The sequence below is a fragment of the Geospiza fortis genome, unplaced genomic scaffold (genome assembly GCF_000277835.1).
Source record: "Geospiza fortis unplaced genomic scaffold, GeoFor_1.0 scaffold97, whole genome shotgun sequence".
Lineage (NCBI taxonomy): Eukaryota > Metazoa > Chordata > Aves > Passeriformes > Thraupidae > Geospiza > Geospiza fortis.
This window is the reverse complement of record NW_005054343.1, coordinates 4116236-4137193: the sequence shown is the minus strand read 5'-3', so window position 1 is coordinate 4137193 and position 20958 is coordinate 4116236. Positions and strand designations below refer to the sequence as shown.

The window sequence follows — 20958 nt, the reverse complement described above, 5'->3', positions numbered from 1 at the left end:
GTGCTGCCAGGAGGTTTGGTGCCCCCAGCGCTGAGGTCTGTCCCTGTGCTGTCCCACACTGAGGCCTGTCCCTGTGCTGTCCCACACTGAGGCTTTTCCCTGTGCTGTCCCACAGAGTGCCAGGAGCTGCTGTCCCCCGGGCCCATGGCGTACACGGCGCCTCCCTCACCGCCGGGGCCCGTGGGCTCCCAGTACTGTGTCTGCAAAGTCGAGCTCTCCATCTGCGGCCAGAACCTCCTGGACAGGGATGTCACCTCCAAATCCGACCCTTTCTGCGTCCTCTTCATGGAAGTCAACGGGAAGTGGGTGGAGGTAAGTCCTGCTGATGGGTGCATTTGTTCCTCCCGTGGTTTGCTCGTGCTCATGCCTCCTTGAGCAGGAGCGGGAGCTTTCCTGGAGCTCCTGAGGCTGTGTGTGGCAGCAGTGTGTGAATTGTTCTGTGCCACAACTGGTCCTTCCCCCATCAGTGCTTTCTGCTTTGTGCTGGGCATTGGTTTTTACTGAAAATTCTGTTTTAAACCTGGTTGGTCTGGGAGGGAGCAGGGTAGGCAGAGGATGGATATGTGATGGATACAGGCACCTGCACTGGGTGCAGCACAAAATGAGCATAGAGGGATGTCACAGACATCTTTTATGGAAAATCCTTTCTTTAAGAGGCCTCAGGAACAAAATGTTAACAATGGTTATCTGCTGCTGTAGAATGCAACAGGTAGATCTGTGATTAGTTTCATGCAGTTGTTTTTAATTAATAGCCAATCACAGTCAGCTGGCTCAGACTCTCTGTCCAAGCCACAAGCTTTTGTTATCATTCTTTCTTTTTCTATTCTTAGCTGGTCTTCTGATGAAATCTTTTCTTCTAATTTTTTTAGTATAGTTTTAATATAATATATATCATAAAATAATAAATCGAGCCTTCTGAAACATGGAGTCAGATCCTTGTCTCTTCCCTCATCCTTGGATCCCTGTGAACATGGTCACAGAGGGATTTAAATCATGTAAACCACACAAAAATTTTCTCAGTTCCTGGGAGATCAGGTGGTCTCATTCAGGTACTTGGCCAAGGAGCTGGTGAATGTCCAGCACCACCTCAGGTGTCCAGCAGCTGATCTCACCTTCAGCAGGGAGAGTGTAGGGGAAAACCTCACTTTGCCACAGCCTGCAATTAACTTTTTTCAACAGCCTGGATGAGACTAATGAGCTTTCCAGCCTTGATAGGTGTCATCTCTGACCTAATTGTGCTTTTCAGGAATTTTTCTTTCTGTCAGTGATGTCTCAGTCCAGCGGTTTTGATCCCGAAGCTATGTGATACAAATGTGTGGTGCTTTTAGGTTTTTGTTTTTCTTTTCTTCTGCTATTTTTAGCTTCTTTCTAATTGGCACAGCAGGCACTGGACTGAGCCTTGAGCAGCAGCTTGCTGGTGGTGTCAGCAGGGCTGGAAGGGGCTGGCACGGGGTGTGGTGTGCTGGTGCCTCTGAGCTCTGCCCAGTGGGACACTCCTGACACTGGTGGTGTCAGGGGTGCTGTGTGGGTTTGGCTCGTGGCTGGGTGCCAGGCAGGGTCAGGAGAGGTGGGATTGCCCATGAGAACCTCGCTGGATGGGATGTTGGTGGAGTCTTGGCAGCTGATGGCACATGGTTCACAGCTACCCCCCTGTTCTCTGTGGTTTTGGCTACACAGATGTGTCCTTTGCCCTAATGGGGACAAAATAAGCTCACTGGAACCCATCCCACCCCGCTGCTCCTTTGTCCTGCACACCAGGACATGTCCCAGGCCTTGGTCCTGGCTGTGGTGGTGGGTCTCCTCCTTTGGCACCAGCCCTGGTGCTAGTTCTGAGCTGGGCAGTGGGGCTGTGGCACCAGCTGATGCCAGCAGGAAGATTTCTGCTCACTGTTCTTTCTAGCTGTAACATTTGTTCCCAAATACAATTATTTTGTCTCACTGAGCTTAATAGGAATTAAAAATCTTTGTGAATCAGCCTTGGAGGAGTGGGGGAGGGAGGGACAATAAACCACAGGCTGGGAAGTGAGGATGGGTGATGTTTAAATGTTCTGCCCAGTGATGTCATCTCGCAGAAGCCATGAAAGAGCTGACCTGTGGTGCCAGGAACAGGGACAAGGGACACATGACTCAGCCCTGCAGCTGCCTTTGTGCCACTGAGTCATCCAGGCAGTCCTGCACCTTCAGCATCAGCTTCCCTTGGCACTTGAGGCAGCATCTCCCCATGTAGGGGCATGAAGCAGCTCCCCATGCTGGGGATGCCTGAAGGCCCCAGCCTCCCTGTGAGCCCTGGAAGACTCCAGTGCAGTCACTGAGCACAAGGGCTGCTGCTGGAGATGATTTCCTGGTTTTGTGCTCGATTTGCAGAATTGTAGAATCATGGAATGGTCCCTGTTGGAAGGGACCTAAAGATCACCTCGTTCCTACCCCCCTGCCATGGCTCTTGCTTGAGGCCACATCAGCCTGGCCTTGAACATTTCCAGGGATGGGGCAGCCACAGCTTCTCTGGGCAACCCGTGCCAGGGCCTCCCCACCCTCACAGGGAAGAATTTCTTCCAAACACTCAATCTAACCCTGCCCTCCGTGAGTTTGAAGCCATTCCCCCTTGTCCTGTCACTCCATGCCATTGTCTGAAGTCCCTCTCCAGCTCTCCTGCAGCCCTTTCAGGTGTTCTAAGATCTCTCCTGAGCCTTCTGTCTTCTGAGCAATCCCAAGGCTCAGTCTTTTCTCTCAGGAGAGGCACTCCATCCCTCTAATTGTCTTTGTGGCCCTTTGAGGCTCTTATCCAAACAGATTTTTTTAATTAGCCTGGCTGCCTCTGACAAACCCTTGTGCTTTTCTGCTTTTTGGTGGCAAAGGCCCTGTTCTTTCCTGTACATCTGAAGGGGATGGCAGGAGCTGCTGGCAGTGAGGGATGGTGGTGAAGAGGCCTCATGTGTGATGGTCACCAGCAAGATGACTTGTGCTCACCAAACCAAAGATCAAACCTTGTCAGCTGGGGATATTGTTGTGCTTCACACTGGCACTGGGCAGGAGATTAAACTGTTGGATCTGGGGCTTGAAGAAAGCCCCATCACTGCCAAGTTTGCCTCAAGCTGGCTGGGATTTTCATAGCCTTCCTTCAGCCACCTCTTCCAGAACAGAGCTGGAGAGGGGACCTCAAGTTATCTCCCTCAGACTGGGGTCTGGGTGTGAAAGGACTGGTTTCTCTTGATCCCTGGCTTCCCAGTCATTCAAAGAGCATGGAAGGACCTAAAATCCATCTCTGCTGCCTGTGCAGTCCCATCTCCTAGGGCTGGAGGGGCTTTGTGTGTGTTGTGCTGCTGAAATGAAGCAGGGCTGTGCATGCCTCTGCTCCTGGTCCAGCTCACCCCTGAGCAGCTGCTCCTTTGGTAGGGGATGGCAGCAGAGAGGGGAGGGTCTGTGTGAAGCTGTGTGGCCCTGGCCAGCTCACAGCCCACTGCAGTTGCTGGGTTTGGTTCCCTGGGGTGCAGCAGGTGGCTATTCTGGGAACACAGCATTTACTTTAGTAAATTTACTTTCCTTTAGCATTTCTTGGCAATTAAGACAGACTAAGCGAGCAATTGCAAAAAACCCTGTGATGGTTGGGTGTATAAATAGCAAACTCACCACATTTCCACTGAGCCCCTCCAAACCTGCCTTCTGTGCTGAATGAGTTTCTTTGGGACTAAGGTATGTGTTTGCTTTTTTTTTTTTTTTTTTTTTTTTTTTTTTTTTTTTTGGAAGCTTTTTCTGCTCTGCTTTTCCTTGGCTCAGCAGCCCTGGCAGACATCCCACGGTCCCACAGCCTGGCTGGTGCTGCCCAGGGATGCCAGCTGCTTTCCAGAGAGGTCCTGCCCTGGATCTGGGATGCACAGCCCTGTCCAGAACTGGGTGTCCTGGCTGCAGGACAAGGTGGAATGCCAGCCAGGGTCACAGCACAGCCAGAGGCTTTGTGCTGCCCCACAGGGACATGGGATGGTCTTTCCAGACACTGAGGGCAGCAGCTTTTGATAAAATCCCACTGGACATTGTGATCTGACACAGTGCCTGTGCTTCCTTCTCTTTTAATATCCATGTTACCGTACCCTGGGATAACGAGGTGATGTGGCAAAGTGCCAGGGCTGTCATAACACCTTTCACCAGTCTGGGTTGCTCAGAGCCACATCCAACCTGGCCTGGAGCACTTCCAGGGATGAGGCAGCCACAGCTTCACTGGGCAAACTGTGCCAGTGACTCACCAGCCTCACAGGCAAGAATTTCCTCAGAACATCTAATCTACACCGGCCCTTTGTCAGTTTGAAGCCATTCCCCGTTGTCCTGTCACTCCAGACCTTTGTCCAAAGTCCCTCTCCAGCTCTCTTGGACCCCTTTACATGCTGGAAGGTACTCTGAGGTCTCCCCAGAGCCTTATCTTCTCCAGGCTGAGCAGTGATACCAACATGATGCCATCTGCTGCTCTGCTGACAGAGCTCCTGCTTGCTTTGCAGGACTCCCCCCAGCTCTGGGAGTTTCTTGTTCAGCTCTCAGGCTCTGCTGCCCCTGCCCTTCCTGCCCCTTTCAGCTTCATAAGGATATTTTGCATGTCAGGCTCTAAACTTGCCCTTTAGCATGTCTGGGGGGGAATATGGGTTCTGACATTAGAGTTCAGACTCTCCTTGCCCATGGACTTCTTCTAGAAGTAAATAAACCAGCTCTTCTCAGCCTCAGTTTCCCCAGTTTCTAACACTTGGGCCAAAATCCTGGGGGTTTGTCTTTGTGCAAGCTCATGCCAGGATCCCTGCTGGTGCTGCCACCCTTCCTGCAGTGAGTTGTGGGGCTGGGACCAGAGTTCCATTACTGGAGAGCAGCATTCCAGCATCTCCATCGTGGCTGTCCTCAGGGTGTTGTTTCGGCTCACACAAGGCTTTCTGACCACCTGTGCCATGCAGTGTTGTAAACCCACACTTCCACCAGCTGCCTGCCAAGTTTCCTCTGCTCCTATCCCTGCTCCTGGCTGTGGGGTGCTGCAGAGTGCTGTGCTGCTTCCCCTCTGGCAGTGGGTTCCCCACATTCTTCCAGTCTCCATCTCCTCTCTGTGCCTGCGCTTCCAGTTCATCAGGGATATCATTGCTTCCAGCCTGCTTCCCATAGCTCTTGGTGACAAAATCTATTGAAGTTTGTCTTTGGGCCCTTCCAGCCTCTTGCTGCTACTAATGCTTGGTGAAATCTATGAAAAAGGGGACTGTGGTGATGTTTTTTTATCTGTTTATCTATGGAAGGCCAACAAAGAAGAAACCACATGGATGTTTTGGTTTGAGTTCCAGAGGGAGATGCTAGAGAGTTGTGTTCTGGCTCATGACACTGCTTGTTTTGCTTGTCCTTGTTGCTGGCTGCACAGACTAGAAGAAGCAAGTTTGGCACTACAGCTGTGAGGGTCTCCTTGGGGATCAGAGGTGTGTGAGAGCCTCAGCTCATGGAGAATGGGGCTTGGAAGCAAATGAAGCAATTCTGGCTTCAGTGACCCTCGAGTCCATGCTGAGCCTTGTCTGGGTGGGCACTTCCATCCTGGCTGTGGGGTGGGGAGGGGTGTCCATGCACCCCATCCTCGGGAGGCAGCTCTGCCTGAGGTGCCCTTGTGTGTTCAGATGGATCCCAGCTTGTGCCCCCGGGTGTCACAGCCTGTGTTTGGGGACAGCTCTGCTGAGAGCTTGCTGTGCTCATTCTCGTGGTCACCATGGGGTTTCTGGCTGGCTCTGGCTGAATTCATTTTCAGTGACAAAGCTGCAAAGTGCACTTGCCTAAATGCCTCTTTTTCTCTGCAGCTGGACAGGACAGAGACAGCTGTGAACAACCTCAACCCAGCTTTTGCCAAGAAGTTCATCATTGACTACCACTTCGAAGAGGTGCAGAAGCTCAAGTTTGCCCTGTTTGACCAGGACAAGTCGAGCACACAGCTGTATGAGCACGACTTCCTGGGCGAGTTCTCCTGCACCCTGGGCACGGTGGGTCTGGGGTCCCTGCACAAGGGGACCCCAAAACACATCAGACACGGGGATGTGGTGAGGCTGCAGCTGTTCTTCTTACCCCATGCAAAGTTTGCTGGCTCCTTCCTGCAAAGGCAAATGTAATTTGCTTGTCACACTTCAGCTGTTGAGGTTGAACTGTTCCTCATTAGGGAATGTCTGCTTGCTCCAGTCTAAGCTAATCCTAGTGTGGGTTTCTGCTGGTGCTGGCAAAGGGGCATCAGCTGGAAGCTTCTGGCTCTGTCTTCACCATGGGGTACAGTAAGGGCCCAGTTTGGGCTTGGGAAACTTCCAGATATTTAAAGTTAGGATGCATGTAGTCTGCCTTTCTTTCTCAGTTTGGGTTTTCTCTTTCTGAAAGTTTTGTCTGTTGCTGTTGTGTAGCAAAGCATTCCTCCTCCTTGAGCATGTTGGTGCTGGAATGTGTCTTCTGCTCTTCCTGTGGAAAAGCTTTTGGGACACAATGCAATTTATGAGTTTTTGGAAGGTTTTTTTCATTCATGAGCCCAGACCCTGTTAGAAGCTGGCAGCTGCATTCTCCAAATGTCTTTGTCCTCTGGCTCAGAAGCTGGGAATGAGGGGGATTTTTTCCATCTTTTTGCAGCATCCAGCAGCTGAGGGCTGCTGTGGTACCTGGCACAAATGCAGAGGCTGGGAGAAACTGCATCTGTAGTGCTCAGTGCTGGGATGGGGAGGAAGGAGGTGCTGTAATAGGTGGGTCAGCATGGGGAGGGAGCCCAGGGTGCTCAGGGAGGCTCATGGGCACAATTGCTTTGCTCACAGAGTGCAGCATGGCACTGCATGTGGCAGGCAGCACCAGGGACCTGACCACTGCCAGCTCAAGAGCTTGACAGGTTAGAGGAGCACTGACATTTACAGGGTTTGAAGTTTAATGACTGGAATTTTGGAAGTGGTCTGTGATGACCTAATTCTGCTCCTGCAGAAGTTAAGGGAGTGCAGGCAGCAGCTCTGGCCTGTGTTCAGTGGTTCAGCTTAAACCCATCCTTTACTGTTGGTTCTGCTGTGCTGAAGCACATCCAGCTCCAGAGTGGGGCAGCTCAGCAAGGGCTGCTTGTGAAAGTCATGGTCTTGGTGGGAGCAGAGAATTCACGGACATAAGGACACAGCTGGAACCTTGCTGTTCCTGACTGTGGCTCTGCAGCAGCTCAGGGCTCTGCAGGCTCTTGTTGGGGAAGAATATTGTCCATGTGCAGTGGGGGGGAAGGTGGGAGGGTCTGAACCATCTTCTCCCACTTGTTGGGTCTCCCAGATGATCTCAGCCCTTCTGGTGCTTGGGAAGGTGATGATGTCAGAGAGGAGACTGAAACTCACTGAGCTGGGAAAAATCTCAAGGGTTTAATTAATTTCCCAGTTTATTCTGTCTGTCCTGTTACAAACCAGAAGTGAAGGGAAGAACATGCCTTTGGGGGTGCTGTCCCTGCTCAGGGGGTCCAGAATGATGCTGGGGAAGAGCATCCAGCTTGTAATCGGGATCCACCCGTGGAAACATGTCCTGCAATCAAGGTGCTAGCAGGGGTCATGGTAGGAGTGTGTGAAATGGGTCTTGAGGGAGTGAGTGGTGATGTTGCTGGGATCAGATTGCAGTGGTTCTGTCTGGGTGAGGATCCACTGATGTCCTCCACTGGTGCCTGGGTTCCCCAAGGGCTGGGTGTCACTGGTGATATTCCCACTCTCACAGCCATCTCTGCATATTGGTGCCTTTGTTCTACTCCTGCAAACGCTTAATCTGAATTAACCAACATGAGCAATGATCAGTTGCTTATGAGTCTGCTTTTGATCACTTGTACAATCATGGCTTTTTTGTCTTTGGCATCTCTAGATTGTCTCCAGCAAGAAAATAACGCGGACTCTCCTCCTGGGGAATGGCAAGCCAGCTGGGAAGGGCATGATCACGGTAGGTTGGCTCCTTTGTGTAACTGCTGGGATTCTGAAGGTGGATGGGGGCAAGGCAGGGCACTCACAGGGGCTCCAGGAGACTGGGGTGAATCTCTTGAATATTCTTCCTTTTGCTTGTTGTTTTCCTGGCCACTTTGGTCTGTTTGGAGGACAGTTTATTTGGGACAGGACAGTTTATTTGGGACAGGGATGGTCTTGCTCAGTGTCTGTCCTGTGCTTAGCACTGTGAATCTTCAACTTCTGCTTCAGTCTCAGAAATAAAAGATGCCTCAGTCTGCAGAAGTACAAAGTAAATCTGTGCTGCTGCTGTTTGTTATCTGGTAGAAGGCGCCTGCTCAGACCTCTCTGGTGCAGTGACAGGTAATAGGGCTCATTCCTTTTGCAGGGATGGGTGATTTTGTTTGTAGGATGAGGATGTGCCATGGCAACAACTCTCATGGCAACAGCCACTGCTTCTGATCCAGACCCCTTCGGGCAGTGGCCTTCCTGCTGCGGATCTCTTCAGCAATGTTCTTTTTTAAAAAGAAGAGACTAAATTTAGGTGTGTTTCTGTTCTACCTCAGCTGCCATCATTTTTGGATCTCTGCTGTGTTATGGGTTTTGTGAAATGTGCAGCTGGGCTGCAAAGTTGTGGAAGGAAAGGCCAGCAAGGAGTTAAACTTCTGTCAGGTTTAAAAGCACTGGAGAGATTTAAAAGCCTGGGACCTGCTGCATCTCAGTTCTGTTTGCTTTAGGGGAAGATATTTTTCTCTCCTAATTGCTGCAGTTAGTCTTTAAATGCAAGGGGAAAAGCCACAGTGAGGTTCAGAAGTGGGGCCATTCCCAGGGCTCTCACATCCCATCTGCTGCTTGAGTGGGAAGAGCTGGAAAAGTTTCCAGTCAAGTTCAAAGGCTACGTGCTTTAGAGAAAGGAAGGTCCTGTTGTGTCACTAATGTGCCATTAAACATCCAAGGGGCAGAGACATCTCCTTAATTTTGTAGAACTGATATGATTTCTTGATCTGGGTTTTTTCATCCTGTCCTGGACTGGGTGATGTCCACACACACAATCCTATTGTCACCTTTCCCTGCTCTTGGTGCAGTGCTGAAGCACACACCATGGACACCACTGGAGGAGCAGGCTTCAGGGAGTCTGGAGCCAAAGCCTGACTTCCTTGTCCTCATTCCCTTCAGTTGTGCCCAGCTATCCATTTTCCTAGCTGAGATGCCACACAGGTGAATGCAGCAGAAGAGCCGTGGCTGAATAGATGGGACTGTGTGGGGGTCCCTGAGTTTGAAGAGAGAAGATCCCAAAGCAAACCTCTGTGTTTGTGGAAGTAAATTTTAAAATCTTGCAACACCTTTAAATCTTTAAAATCTCTCTGCACCCCTGTGCTGGACATAGTGGTGGGGATGTTGTTACTGTCCGTGCTGGCCAAGAGAAGATGCCACTAGCAACTGTGGCAGGGTGGCACAAGGACATTCCTGGCTTGTCTGCACAGCCTGGCTTTTACAGAGCCTACAGGAGCCCTAAAGTGCTGGATTCCAGCTGAACATGCTTTTGTGGGGCTGAGGAAAGGGCAGATTTCATCCTCTTCCCTGCAGTTTCTCTTCCTCCTGCTGGTTTTGGTGATTGCTTGCACCCACCAGGGATTGGTGGGAGAGAAAAGTAATTCCATGGCATGGTAATAGGGAACTCCTGTATGGGGCAGAGGGGAAAACTGGGGCTCATATGCAGTGAATGGGGGTCCTCTGTGGACCAAAGAGTTGTGTCCACCATGGGAAGAACAGGAGGTTGTCCAGGAGCTGTGGCTCATCCCCTCAGCTGCCCAGGCAGATGCAGGAGCTGCATCTCTGCCTCCTCATCTCTGCCAACTCCCCAGCTCTCCTAAGTGCCAATAACCCTCTGATTGCTCCTTCTGTAGAAAATTGTCCCCTGTAGTTCTGCAAGTTTTTCTTGAAGCCTTGGTGTAATGACACTGCATGATTTCAGTGCAGGACAGCCTCTTGTGAGAGCCAGCAAACAGCCATGCTTGGGACACTGTGCACAAGGACAATGTCCAGGCTGTGTTCCTGGCTCTCCTGGTGCTGGCCCCTGCCCTGGGAGAAGGAGCATGCAGCTGGGAATGCTGGCTAACAGCTCAGCCCACCTCAAGAGATCAGAGAAAGGAGAGCTGGAGAGCAGATGCTTGGGCAGGAAAAAAAAGACAAGTGATTCAGAAAATGGCTTGTAATAAAAGTGAATAAATGTGGGGTTTTGTTATAAACATTCCTTTAAAATACCAAGAGACTGATTAGACCATATTCCAGACAAAACTGGCCCACTGGGGGCTGGCAGCCAAAGCCCTTCTGGAGCACGTGTGAATGAAGTCTCTCCATCTGAAGGGGTCTGGGCTGTGCTCCTGCCTGCTGCAGCTCCTCAGGAGCACTCATGGGCTCTTCATCCTTGGGGCTGCCCTATCAGGTGGGCATCTGGACACATGGCTCAAGCCCTGGCTTCCACCAGCATTTCCTCTCAGGGAAATGTTGCCCTGGCTTCCACCAGCATTGCCCCTGAGGGAAATGTTCCCCTAAGGATGTTTTTGCCTTGCCCAGCCCAGGACATGGAGGATGAGGTGGCACATCTTGCTGGCAAGGGTTCAGATGGCTTCTCCTTCCTCTTGGCTCAGTCCTTGGAGGCTTCTCCTCCTTGGAGGCCATGAATGAACCCTGGTACAGAAAAGCCATGTGAGACCAAGTCCAGCATAACACTCAAGAAAGGGATTGTGTTTTTTACCAGAAACATAATTTTAATGCTGAGAATGAATGCAGCCTTCCCTTGTCTTTCAGATAGCTGCCCAGGAGCTCTCAGACAACAGGGTGATTACTCTGAGCATGGCTGGCAGAAAACTGGATAAAAAGGTGAGTGGAGCTGTGTCTGGGGGATGCAATGTTAAATTTCTGCCCTCGGGATCTAAAGAAATCTCTGCTTTGGGTGTAGCAGTGACAGAAAGCAGTCCCACTGGAGAAGGTTTCAGGGTGAAACTGGGCAAGATCCTCTGGCTGCTGGGTACATCTGTGCCTCAGTTTCCCTGTTGTCACTGTTCTTCATCACACATCTCCAGGTGGAAGGATTCTGTGTGCATCAGCATGTTTCAGAGACAGCAGATTTACTGCCTCAGTGGCAGCTGTTTGGAATTGCCTCCTGACAGAGCTGGAAGTTTTGATGACCCTTGACTCTATGACCTGAGAGCTCCTGGCTTGTCACCTTCAGCCCCTCTGGAAGTGGGGCAAAGACCTGCTTCTGTACAAAGTGTAGGGCCTGTCTTCTCCCAGGAAGTGAGGATCTCCCAGAGGCAGGGAGCACATGAGCTTTGCTTTGGATGTGATGCACAGGAAACAGTTCTTAAAGCCTCTCTGAACAGCATCTTCTGACCTTATTTACCAGGCAACCAGAGCTATTCCTCTTGAACCACTCCTGTTGCTAAGCAATCCATGGGAATATTATTTTTTCCTTCTTCCTAGTCTCTCCAGAGCTTGTTTTATTGGCAGGGTGGCCCTCAGTTTCTTTGAAAACAGGATAAAGCAAGCAGCCAGGCAGGAGGGTATTTGCTGGGGCAGAAGATGGGGCTCACCCAGTCCTGTTGTTAAAACTCAGTGGGTATCTGGTTTATCCAAGTGTTTTTCCCCACCTGTTGGAAATGGCTGTTTTCTCACCCTCCTCCTTACCCTGCCTAGTGCAAGGAGCCAAATGCCCCAGTTAGGAGGTGACAAATAACAAACAATTCAATTTAATCTGTAGGTGTCAGCAGAAAGGTTGTGCTCAGTGACCACCTGCTGCCACCAAGAGCTGACAAGGGTTCTTTGCCAATTCCCATACTGCAGGACAGAGTTGCAGTGCTCAAAGTCCTGCTCATGAGCAAAGGATGCTCAGGTCACTTCATGCAAATTAAAATGGCCCTTGAACAGGGATGTTGGATGAAAACCAATATTTTGGTGGCATTTTTGGTTATGGTTGAAATGCAGCTGTGGGAGCTGGGTAAAACTTGTTTAAGTTTAGGAAAGACAGTGAAAAATTGAATAAACAAAAGAAAACCAAGGCTAAGGTTGCAGCCTGGGGAGTTGCAGCATCCTGTAGCACACAGCATGGAGCTGGGAGCACAGCTACAGGCTCAGACATTATAGGAAGGGACTGGATATCACAGGACTTTGTGGTGGGGTCATGGGATCATCTTCAGTGCACACACCAAGCTGAAGCTGTGCTCATCCCTCACTGGCAGCTGTGCCACAAAGCCAGCCTGGAGCAGTGCTCAGCCCCAGGCAGCTCCTTCTGCCAGGGCTGCCCTGAGGCTGGGATCTCTTTGAGGCTGCAGGCAGGTCCTCCTCCCCATCACATTCCATCCTCTCCACCTGCATCTCACTACCTTGATTTAAATGTTGAAACTGCAAAGCAGGAGCATGTCAGCAGCAGACTCAGCCTGGGGCTCTCATACCTCATGATCAGTTCTTGGGAGAGTTGTTGAAAGATAAAATATCTTGCAGAAGAGGAGGTATTCCCACCTGGGACCAGCCATGTGGAGCCCAGAGCTGTCCGTGCCACCACAGCAGTGGGGACAGCAGGAGGTGACAGTGATGCTTCAGCATGGCTGGGGGACAGCAAGTGCTGCAAGCCAGGGCTGCTGCTGGAAGCTGTGATTTAGGGAGCTGTATCTGTGATTTAGGGAGCTGTATCTGTGATTTACGGAGCTGTGTCTGCTGGAAGTCCCTCCCTCCTTCTCCATGGTGTGTTAAAACCAGTTTGGATCATTTCAATTCTTGGATCAATTTGCAGATCGATCTGGCCTGCTGAGCTCCTTTGGTTGCTCAGTTTCCACCTCCTGCCAGGTTTGCAGGGGTGAGATGTGGGTGGGTTTGATGTTTTAAAATAGCAGCCCACAGTCTTGTGGCTTGGAGGCATCTCCCACCCTGCTTTGAACAGAACAAGGCTGACTGGACTTGCAGGCCAGGCTGATCCACGTGGGATGGCAGCAAATCCTTCAAAGCTCCCAGTGCCTCCACCAGCCCGCGCTGGGCTGCTGCTGCTGAAGCTGCCTTGGTTGGAGGTTAAGCCAGCACAGGCAGGGTCAGGTACCCACCACTGGTTCTTTAATCCATCTGAGAAGCCTGCAAGTGCCAAGCCCAGGCGGTGGGTGAGGGATCAGAGCTGTGCTATAGTCACAAAGCTGCAGAAGGAATGGTTTGTGTTTCTATCCTACAAATGTGTGAAAAAGGGGAGGAAAAAAACAGCCTCGTCTCACCAGAGAGCCTTTATGGTCTGCTTCTCTGCAGAAGAATTTTGACTGAAGCAAGTTGTAGTTTCCCCAAGCCAGAACACTTTGCAGTGATTTACTTTTCTGGCTGGCTTCAGAAACAGGATTTACATGGAAATGTTGATGGATTTTCTGCTGGGACATCACTAGAACCCATGTGCACCCCAGCTGCCATCTCCTGGGCTTGCTGTGGACAGGAGGTCCTGGAGTGTCCCCGTTTCCTCCTTCCCCATGCACAGCCCCTCACATCCCCACTGCATCGCTCAGAAGCACAAACGCATCAAAATTCCTCAGACACCCACCCTCCTCTAGGAGGAAAACCCAACTGAAATAACTTAAATTCTCCATAGATTGTCTGGAATATTTGGGATTGGGTTTCTTCTTAGCAACTCCTTGGGTTTTTTTCTGAATGGGAACGAAGCTCTGCCTAGAAAAGCCGGAGTTTCCCTGCTGGTGCCTTCCTCCTCCCGAGGCAGCCCCCGAGCTGATCCCAGCAGGGGGGTGTGTGTGTGTGCACGTTCCCGTGAAGCAGAGCCTTTGTCGGGGGATTATCTGAGGAGATGCTGGCACAGAGGCAGCACACACTGACTCAGGGCTGCTAGCTCAGGGTGTTACATGATCCCTGTCAACACCAGGGCAGCTTGCTCCTTAAAGACTTCCTCTGCTTATGCTTTGCTGCTGTGTGTAGGAGGGTGGATTTTCTTCCTTTCTCCCCCAAGAGATGCACTTCAAAATTCTGGTTTTTCCTCTGAGGCTTTGGATGTTTTTCCAAGCCCAAATGCAGCTGCCTCCCAGCTGGGGTTGTTTTCTGTGGCATCTGTGTCCAGAGAGCTCCTTGGGTACAGGCACACGCTGGGGTGCCAACTCACCAAGCTCACAAAATGTGCTGGGGAAATCCAGGGGATTCATACAGCCAGGACACTGCCTGTGGGTGCTGCCTGCTTGCCAGAGTGCCTGACCTGGCCCCACGAGGACAGGAGAGTGTCTGCAGGGCTGGCAGTGACACAGGAACATCTCCCTTGGACCTCTGCTGCTTGCAGAGCACCCTGTAACCCGTCCTGTTCTTCTCCCTCCAGGACCTTTTTGGGAAGTCAGACCCCTTCTTGGAGTTTTATAAACCAGGTGATGATGGGAAGTGGATGCTGGTTCACAGAACAGAGGTGAGCAAAACTCCAAAACTGCTCCAAAACAGAGCTGCTGAGACACCTCCATCCTCACATCAGCTCCTCTTGCCCTTCATGGGGTTATCTCATCCATTGCCTGTAGAGCAGGGTGGGATCCAGGGATTTCAAAACCTCACAGCTTTGCTTCCTGGTGTCCAGTTGAGGCTGCTGGACTCCAGCAGATGAAGGTTCAGCAAAGTCTTGAAAAATTTCTGTGCCCTGCTGTGTCTAGCATGCAGAGAGGGAGATGGTCTTGAAGCCTGTGATAACCTCCAGTCTCATCCTGGGCTTAGACTGAGCCCTGGGCCACTCTCCCTCCAATTGCAGGAGCACCAGGATGAGCTGTGACTTGGGGAGATGGTGGAGAGAGGTGGTGTGAGGTGGGGAAAGGTTAAAATGAGCTTTTTCCCCACCTCCACCTAAGCTGGGTGTTGAGGCACCTCCAGTTTCAGTGCAGGAGCACCCTCCTCGTGTCTCTCATGAGCCAGCGCCACAGCCAGGGAGGCAGAGAGCTGTACCAGGGTCTTGGTGGGTCTGAGCAGGGCCAGCTGACCCCTCCTCTCCCTCATTTATACCTGCTGTGGTAATTTGGTCTGAGCTGGTCATGTTCTCAAGCTGCTGAAGCCAGTGATGTTAGCAATACCAGGCACAGCAATAGGCAGGGAGAAAAAGGCTGGATTTTGCTTTAACAATGGACTAATAAGTACTTTTCAACGGCTTTCTTTCTTCTCCTCAGAGCTTGTTTCAAGGCTGTTTTCAGTTTGCACATAGTTCCTGGCAGCTGGCAGAGAGAGGAGGGGGAATCACTGGAGGGGGGACTCAGCAGCTTCCATGGCAGAGGAAGAGAGCTCCATCTCACCCCATCTCCCCTTCTTTCTCCATCCCTTTCCTTGTTCCCTCAAAGCCTGGTTAAGGAGTTGTACCATCACAGGAAACTGCTGTAACAAAACACAGGGGGAGCTCAGGTGGCAGGAGAAAGTGGTGTTTGTTTACTAAGTCTCTCCATATGTTTGGTTTTACCACTTCTGTGCAAAGTCCATGAGGATTTCCTTCCCTCACACACCCACAGGCACGTGAGCACCAGGATGTGGGTAATGCCTTGTGTCCTGTGGTGCCAACACAGGCCATCCTTACAACCTCAGCTCTGCTGTTTTATTTTTTGGTGCTTTCCCACACACCTTTCCATGCATATTTAGCTCACATCAACCTTAGTATTTCTCCTGTATTTCTGTGGGAGCAGGCTGGGACCTCACTTGTTTTTTCCCTCATGATTCAGTGTGTGTCGCTGGGCTTTGACTCAACAAGATGTGTTTCTCAGATGTGGGGGTTTGGAGTGGCCCCCAGCCCTTCCTTCTGGAGAGGCATGGGGAGGTGACTGAGCACCAGCCATTGCTGGCATGTCTAAAAGCCTGTCAGGTTTGTGGGGAACAGATGTCTGTACTGGTGTTTCCTCTGAGTTGCTGCCCCTTGTCCTGCCTCACTGGATCAAGGTCTAGACAAGTTTTCTTTCAGGTAATGGGTGCTCCAACAGCCTCCACCTTTCCAGCCCTGCATACATCCAGATGCCCTGAGGGGGGTACCCCACATTAGGTGACCCATCCTGGAAGAGTCCAAGGCCAGGTTGGATGGGGTTTGAAGCAGCCTGGTCTAGTGGAAGGTCCCTGCCCATGGTGGGGGATTGGAACTGGAAGATCTTTAAGGCCCCTTCCAACCCAAGCCATTCTATGATACTGTCACCATCTTTGTGCTTTGAGGCTGGATATGAAGAAATAAAATTCTCCATTCTTTTAGTTTCCAGTGCAGGAATAGAACCAGTTTTCAGTGTGATGCTGGCATTTCCCCTGCCCCAGCAGACAGGGCAGGATGGGTGCAGTGCTGCAGCTTGTTGTCCAAGCACAGATGTGAGTGCTCAGCTGGAACTCTGGATTCTCCCCCACCCACCCTGGTGGCCTGGCAGCATCTTGGGATGTGTGGGCTCCCCCTGCTCTCCCAGGCTCCTGGAGGGGGTCTTTACAAATTCAGCTGAACTGTTCCTGCCCTGTCAGGGTTTCCCCCACTCTCAGGAAGAGCTTAGCTGTCACACAAGATCCCAGGTGCTGTGCAGGAGTTTGCCCACAGCAGCAGCCATGGATCTCTTCCTCCCTGCTCTGTGCAGTGACTGTCCCACCTGCAGAGATCCAAGGTCCTTTACAGCAGAATCCCCCGTGGTTGCTTTGCACAGAGAAGGGTTAATTTGCTGCCTGTGCCTGGCTTTCTGAACGTCCCTGTGAATCTCTCTCTGTGAGCACCACACCTCGGTGAAAAGGGATCTTTGCCTACCCTGCAGGCACCTCTGATGTTCACAGCATGTGCCTGGAGCCCGCTCCAGTTTGCTTAGGTTTCTACTAAGCAATTGCATTCTCTCAGGAAATGTCAAAAAGCATCAATTAATATTTCTCCAGCCCAGGCAGCAGATGTTACACAGATGAGACAAGAGAGCTTAATGTGCCCCAGGCTGTTTTGGCTTTCCAGGGCTGCTTGCAGCATCTTGCTGCTCCATCTTCTCAGTGGTCAGACCTTAGATGGACTCAGGCTGTGTTTGGGTGCTGGGGGGCTCTAAGCAGTGAGCAGGGGGCAAGCAGAGGATGCAGAGGGCAGAAATAGCAGGGGGGTTGTGCAGTGAGTGGCTGTGCCAGTGCTCAGGCATTGCTGTGCCCCTGCTGCCCAGTGTGCCACAGCTGTTCTCTCAGGCAGATTTCCTTAATTGCTCCCATGGGTGGATAAATCACCCAGCACAATGAAAACAAACCTGGTTTAACTCACACCTGCTGCAGCCTGAGAAGGGGAAGTTGCTGGGTCTCAATTATGGAGGCAGGGGAGGGCTGAGCCAGCCTGCCTGGCCTGGCCCACCAGGAGCTGCTTCAGGGTCACTCTTGGAGATGTGTCCCTGCTTTGTCCTGATCTGTGCCTGTGTGTGTGCCCATGGTGACAGCATCCTGTGCTCCCCCCTGCAGGTGATCAAATACACACTGGACCCTGTCTGGAAGCCATTCACTGTGCCTTTGGTGTCACTGTGTGATGGAGAGATGGAGAAGATGATAAAGGTAGTGGGGAGCCCTCTGTGGGGATCAGCCTCTGGGATTGACTCTCGAACATCTGAACCCCCATGGCTGCCTTATTAACAAACCCCAAAGCAACAAAAAATTCCTCATTTGGGGTCTCCAGCTGGGGACTCCAGCAGCTCTGGCAGGAGGTGGTTGCTGTTCCTGAGGTTTTTGTTCCATCCATCCCAGGTGGTGTGCTACGATTACGACAGCGATGGGGGACACGACTTCATCGGGGAGTTCCAGACCTCGGTGGCCAGGCTGTGTGAAGCCCAAGATGCCTCTCCAGTGAGTGCTGACATGCTTTGGGGAAGAATGAGGAAGGGGCTCCTCAGGGTTGATGGTAGACTTTGGTACTTGCACCCTCAATCTGTGCTCAGAAGAAGCCAAGTCCAAGTTCCTTTCTCCTTCCACCCGCACCCTCAGTGACCCAGGCTGTAGCTGAAACGCCTGAGCTGGGGAGTGCTGAGGCAGGCTTTGCTGAAAATCAGGCTCTGCTGGGTGTGTGAAGCAGCACCCATGATTTGGAGGTGCCCTGTGGTTTGGGGGGCAGAAGGGGAGGTGTGACTTGCTGCTGGGGCTGCATCTGCAGCAGGGCCAGCCTGGTCCCCAGGAGTGCAGCTCAACACCAGTTTTGTGACAGAAGTGTCCCCGTTTTGCCCTGAAGTGCTGGCTGAGATCCTTGGCAGATGCCTCCTGGTTGAAGGGGTGTTGTGAAGACCCCTGGATGGCAGAGCTTTGCAGTGCTGTGTTCACCAGGATTGCAGGCCAGGACATCTTGGCCAAGGCATGGAGAGGTGCACACACCATGTGTGGTGCATTGTCTCCTGCCTGGGGAAACTGAGGCACAAAGGCATGAAAGTGCCCTGTGTAGGACTGCACAAGGTGGTGGTGCCAGAGGCAGGCATTGAGCCCGTTTTTCCTCTGGATTTGCAACCTGTAGCCTGGCACTAAAATCTTCCTCCTCAGCACTGGAGGGGGGCTGCCCCCAGGACGTGCTGCTGGTGGCATCTGCAGCCACGGGGCACAGCCCAGCACTGCTCTCACACCAGGGCCTGTCCTGTGTGTTACAGCTTGAGCTGGAGTGCATTAACCCCAAAAAGCAAAAGAAGAAAAAGAATTACAAGAACTCTGGGATCATCATTGTCAAGTCCTGCAAGGTGAGTATGTTACTGAGATGTTTCCTTCAGCCCTGACTGAGCTTTTCAAGCTCCCTATCCCTTATCCTCTGCCTCCCTTGTGTTTCCAAGGGCCTGCATAGCCTGAATAATGATGGCAATGATGACAATTGCTGAAACACTGCTTTTTTTTGTTTTTTCTTTCAGATAACCAGAGATTTCTCCTTCCTGGACTACATCCTGGGAGGCTGCCAGCTGATGTTCACTGTAAGGACTTTTGCTTCTTTGCCCAGTAGTAGTAACACCTATGTGATGGGCAGAACTGGGGAGTGAGGTTCAGTGTGAGATTTGGCACCAGCTTGGGGTGACAGGAGCTGCCCATTTTGCTGCTAAACCATGTGGGTTTGGGGATTCTGGGGATGCTGAGGTACATCCAGTAGCATGGAGGGAACTGGTTGGACTTTGGCTGAATGCCAGACTTTCAAAAAGACCTTCTGACCCTTCACAAAATGTCACCAACTTCTCTCCCTATTTCAAGCTTTAACCACCCTCATTTTTTTAATGGCAGCTCTCCTCATTCTGAGCCCATATGGGAGGTTTTGGGATGTTATAGAGATGGTTTTCTGCATTTTTACTGACATTTCCACTTTCTTTCAAGCTGGACCACAGCTTGTCAGGAGCAAATAAGCAAGAACATGTCAATCCTGAGTGAAACCACCACAATGCTGAAGCGGGTTTCTCAATTTCTGCAAACTTTCCTGGTGCAGTACCCAGAGAGCTGCAGGCACTCACAGTTAGATCAGTTTGTATTTTGTTGGTTTTTTTCTGAAAACATGATGGGGGAAGAGTAGGAGGAGGAGGAAGAGTTGCCATAGGAACAGCAATGATTGGGAGAGCTTTTTGTGTGCTGCTCTGCCTCTGTGCGCTTTGGCCTGGGTGCTGGAGACTGAATAGAAGAGAAAATCAGTGAATTTATTGGTAGTACAGAGCTCTGGTGTGAGTTAGGTTTGAATGCAGAAATTTTTCCCCCATCTAAAGATCTGCTGGTTATTGGAGGGCTCCTCCTCCCAAGGCATCTTTGGTCCAAAGGGTGTGTTTCCAAAGGGAGCACGGCAGAAACACTTGAGCTGGCAGGAGGATGCTGCACACACCCCCTGCAATTTGGAAAGGCCACTGGTGCCCTCCCCACCGAGGTAGGGGCTCAGGAGAGGAGGGCTGATGCCAGAGAAGAGGGTTTGGGCTCAGCTGTGTGCCCTGTGCTGGAAGCAGAGCAGCTGTGTCCCTCTCAGACCCAGTGCCTGAGTGCTGCTCTTGATGGCACTGCTTGCACCAGCAGGGCCCTGCCTGTCTCACTCCACCCCACCCCGTGCCTCAGTTTCCCTCTTGCTCTCTGGCCATGGTGGCTTGGCCAGAGCTGGTGCAGGGATGTTCCACAGGTTTGGTGAGGCCATACAGGTGTTCTATAAAGAAGTTAGGTCTTCATGGAACCATAGGATGGTTTGGGATGGAAGGGACCTTCAAAGATCATCTCATTGCACCCCCCTGCCATGGGCAGGGACAACTTCCATTGGACCAGCTTGCCCAGGGCTTTGTCCAGCCTGGCCTTAAACACTTCCAGGGATGGGGTAGCCACAGCTTCTCTGCACACCTTGTGCCTCACCACCCTCATTGTGCAACATTTCTCCCTTATCTCCAATCCAAACCCACACTCCTGCAGTTTAAAACACGCTCCCTTGTCCTGCCATGCCCTTTTTCCAACCACCCTGGCACAAGGTGGTGGCACCTCCTGGGCTGTGATGTCCTCTTGCCCCAGCCAGGCCAAGGTCCCTTCTCAGGCAATCTGCCATTTGTCCTCTCCCATTATGAATATGGAGCAAAATCTCTCTCAAAATCCCTGAGCTCGATTTAGGCAGTGGAGTTATTTTGGGTTTTGCCTCTTTGCAAAGCAAACCAGTCGAGTGCAGTCACGCTGCCTGTTTGCCTGGTCCCAGCTCTTCCTTCCCAGTCACATCAGACTGGGTGGCTCAGCATCTCTCCTCTCCTGGCCAGATTTATCTGGGTCTGAGATAGGCATTTCTACAAATGCCTTTAAATAGAAAGCCTAATTTAGTGCCTTCCTGACAGAGTCCCCTGAGAGCTCAGCATATATTGGTCCCTGGGGAAGCCTGGTGAAGAGCTGGTCTTCCTGCCTGCAGGGAAAGGTCTGCTCAGGGCTATGATGCTTTGGTCAAAGACCTTGAGATCCAGGTACCCAGGTGGCCCTGGCTGCCTTGGTGGCCCTGGGGCTGCTCAGTTCCTGTGCACCTGGGAGATGGGAGTGAGAGTCCTCAGCTGGAGCTGGTGGTGGCTTGCTCCAGGAGTAGGGGCTGCTTGGGGACACCTTGTGTGATGCTCATTGGTGAAAACTG

General features: G+C 51.6%; 1 protein-coding gene across 4 annotated transcripts in view; it reads left to right on the top strand.

The window, feature by feature from the left end:
- The window catches only part of CPNE2 (copine 2), a 42602-nt gene that overhangs the window by 8824 nt on the left and 12820 nt on the right, over positions 1-20958 (top strand). For 3 of the 4 annotated variants that reach the window (XM_031058454.1, XM_031058453.1, XM_005422769.2), the window contains exons 2-10: positions 116-312; positions 5802-5981; positions 7843-7917; positions 10728-10799; positions 14263-14346; positions 17343-17432; positions 17622-17720; positions 18506-18592; positions 18758-18817. In XM_031058454.1, coding sequence (XP_030914314.1) covers positions 145-312; positions 5802-5981; positions 7843-7917; positions 10728-10799; positions 14263-14346; positions 17343-17432; positions 17622-17720; positions 18506-18592; positions 18758-18817 — 915 coding nt within the window. In that variant the 5' untranslated portion in view covers positions 116-144. The remainder of the gene's footprint in view (positions 1-115; positions 313-5801; positions 5982-7842; positions 7918-10727; positions 10800-14262; positions 14347-17342; positions 17433-17621; positions 17721-18505; positions 18593-18757; positions 18818-20958) is intronic. The other variant, XM_031058455.1, reaches the window with a different exon arrangement.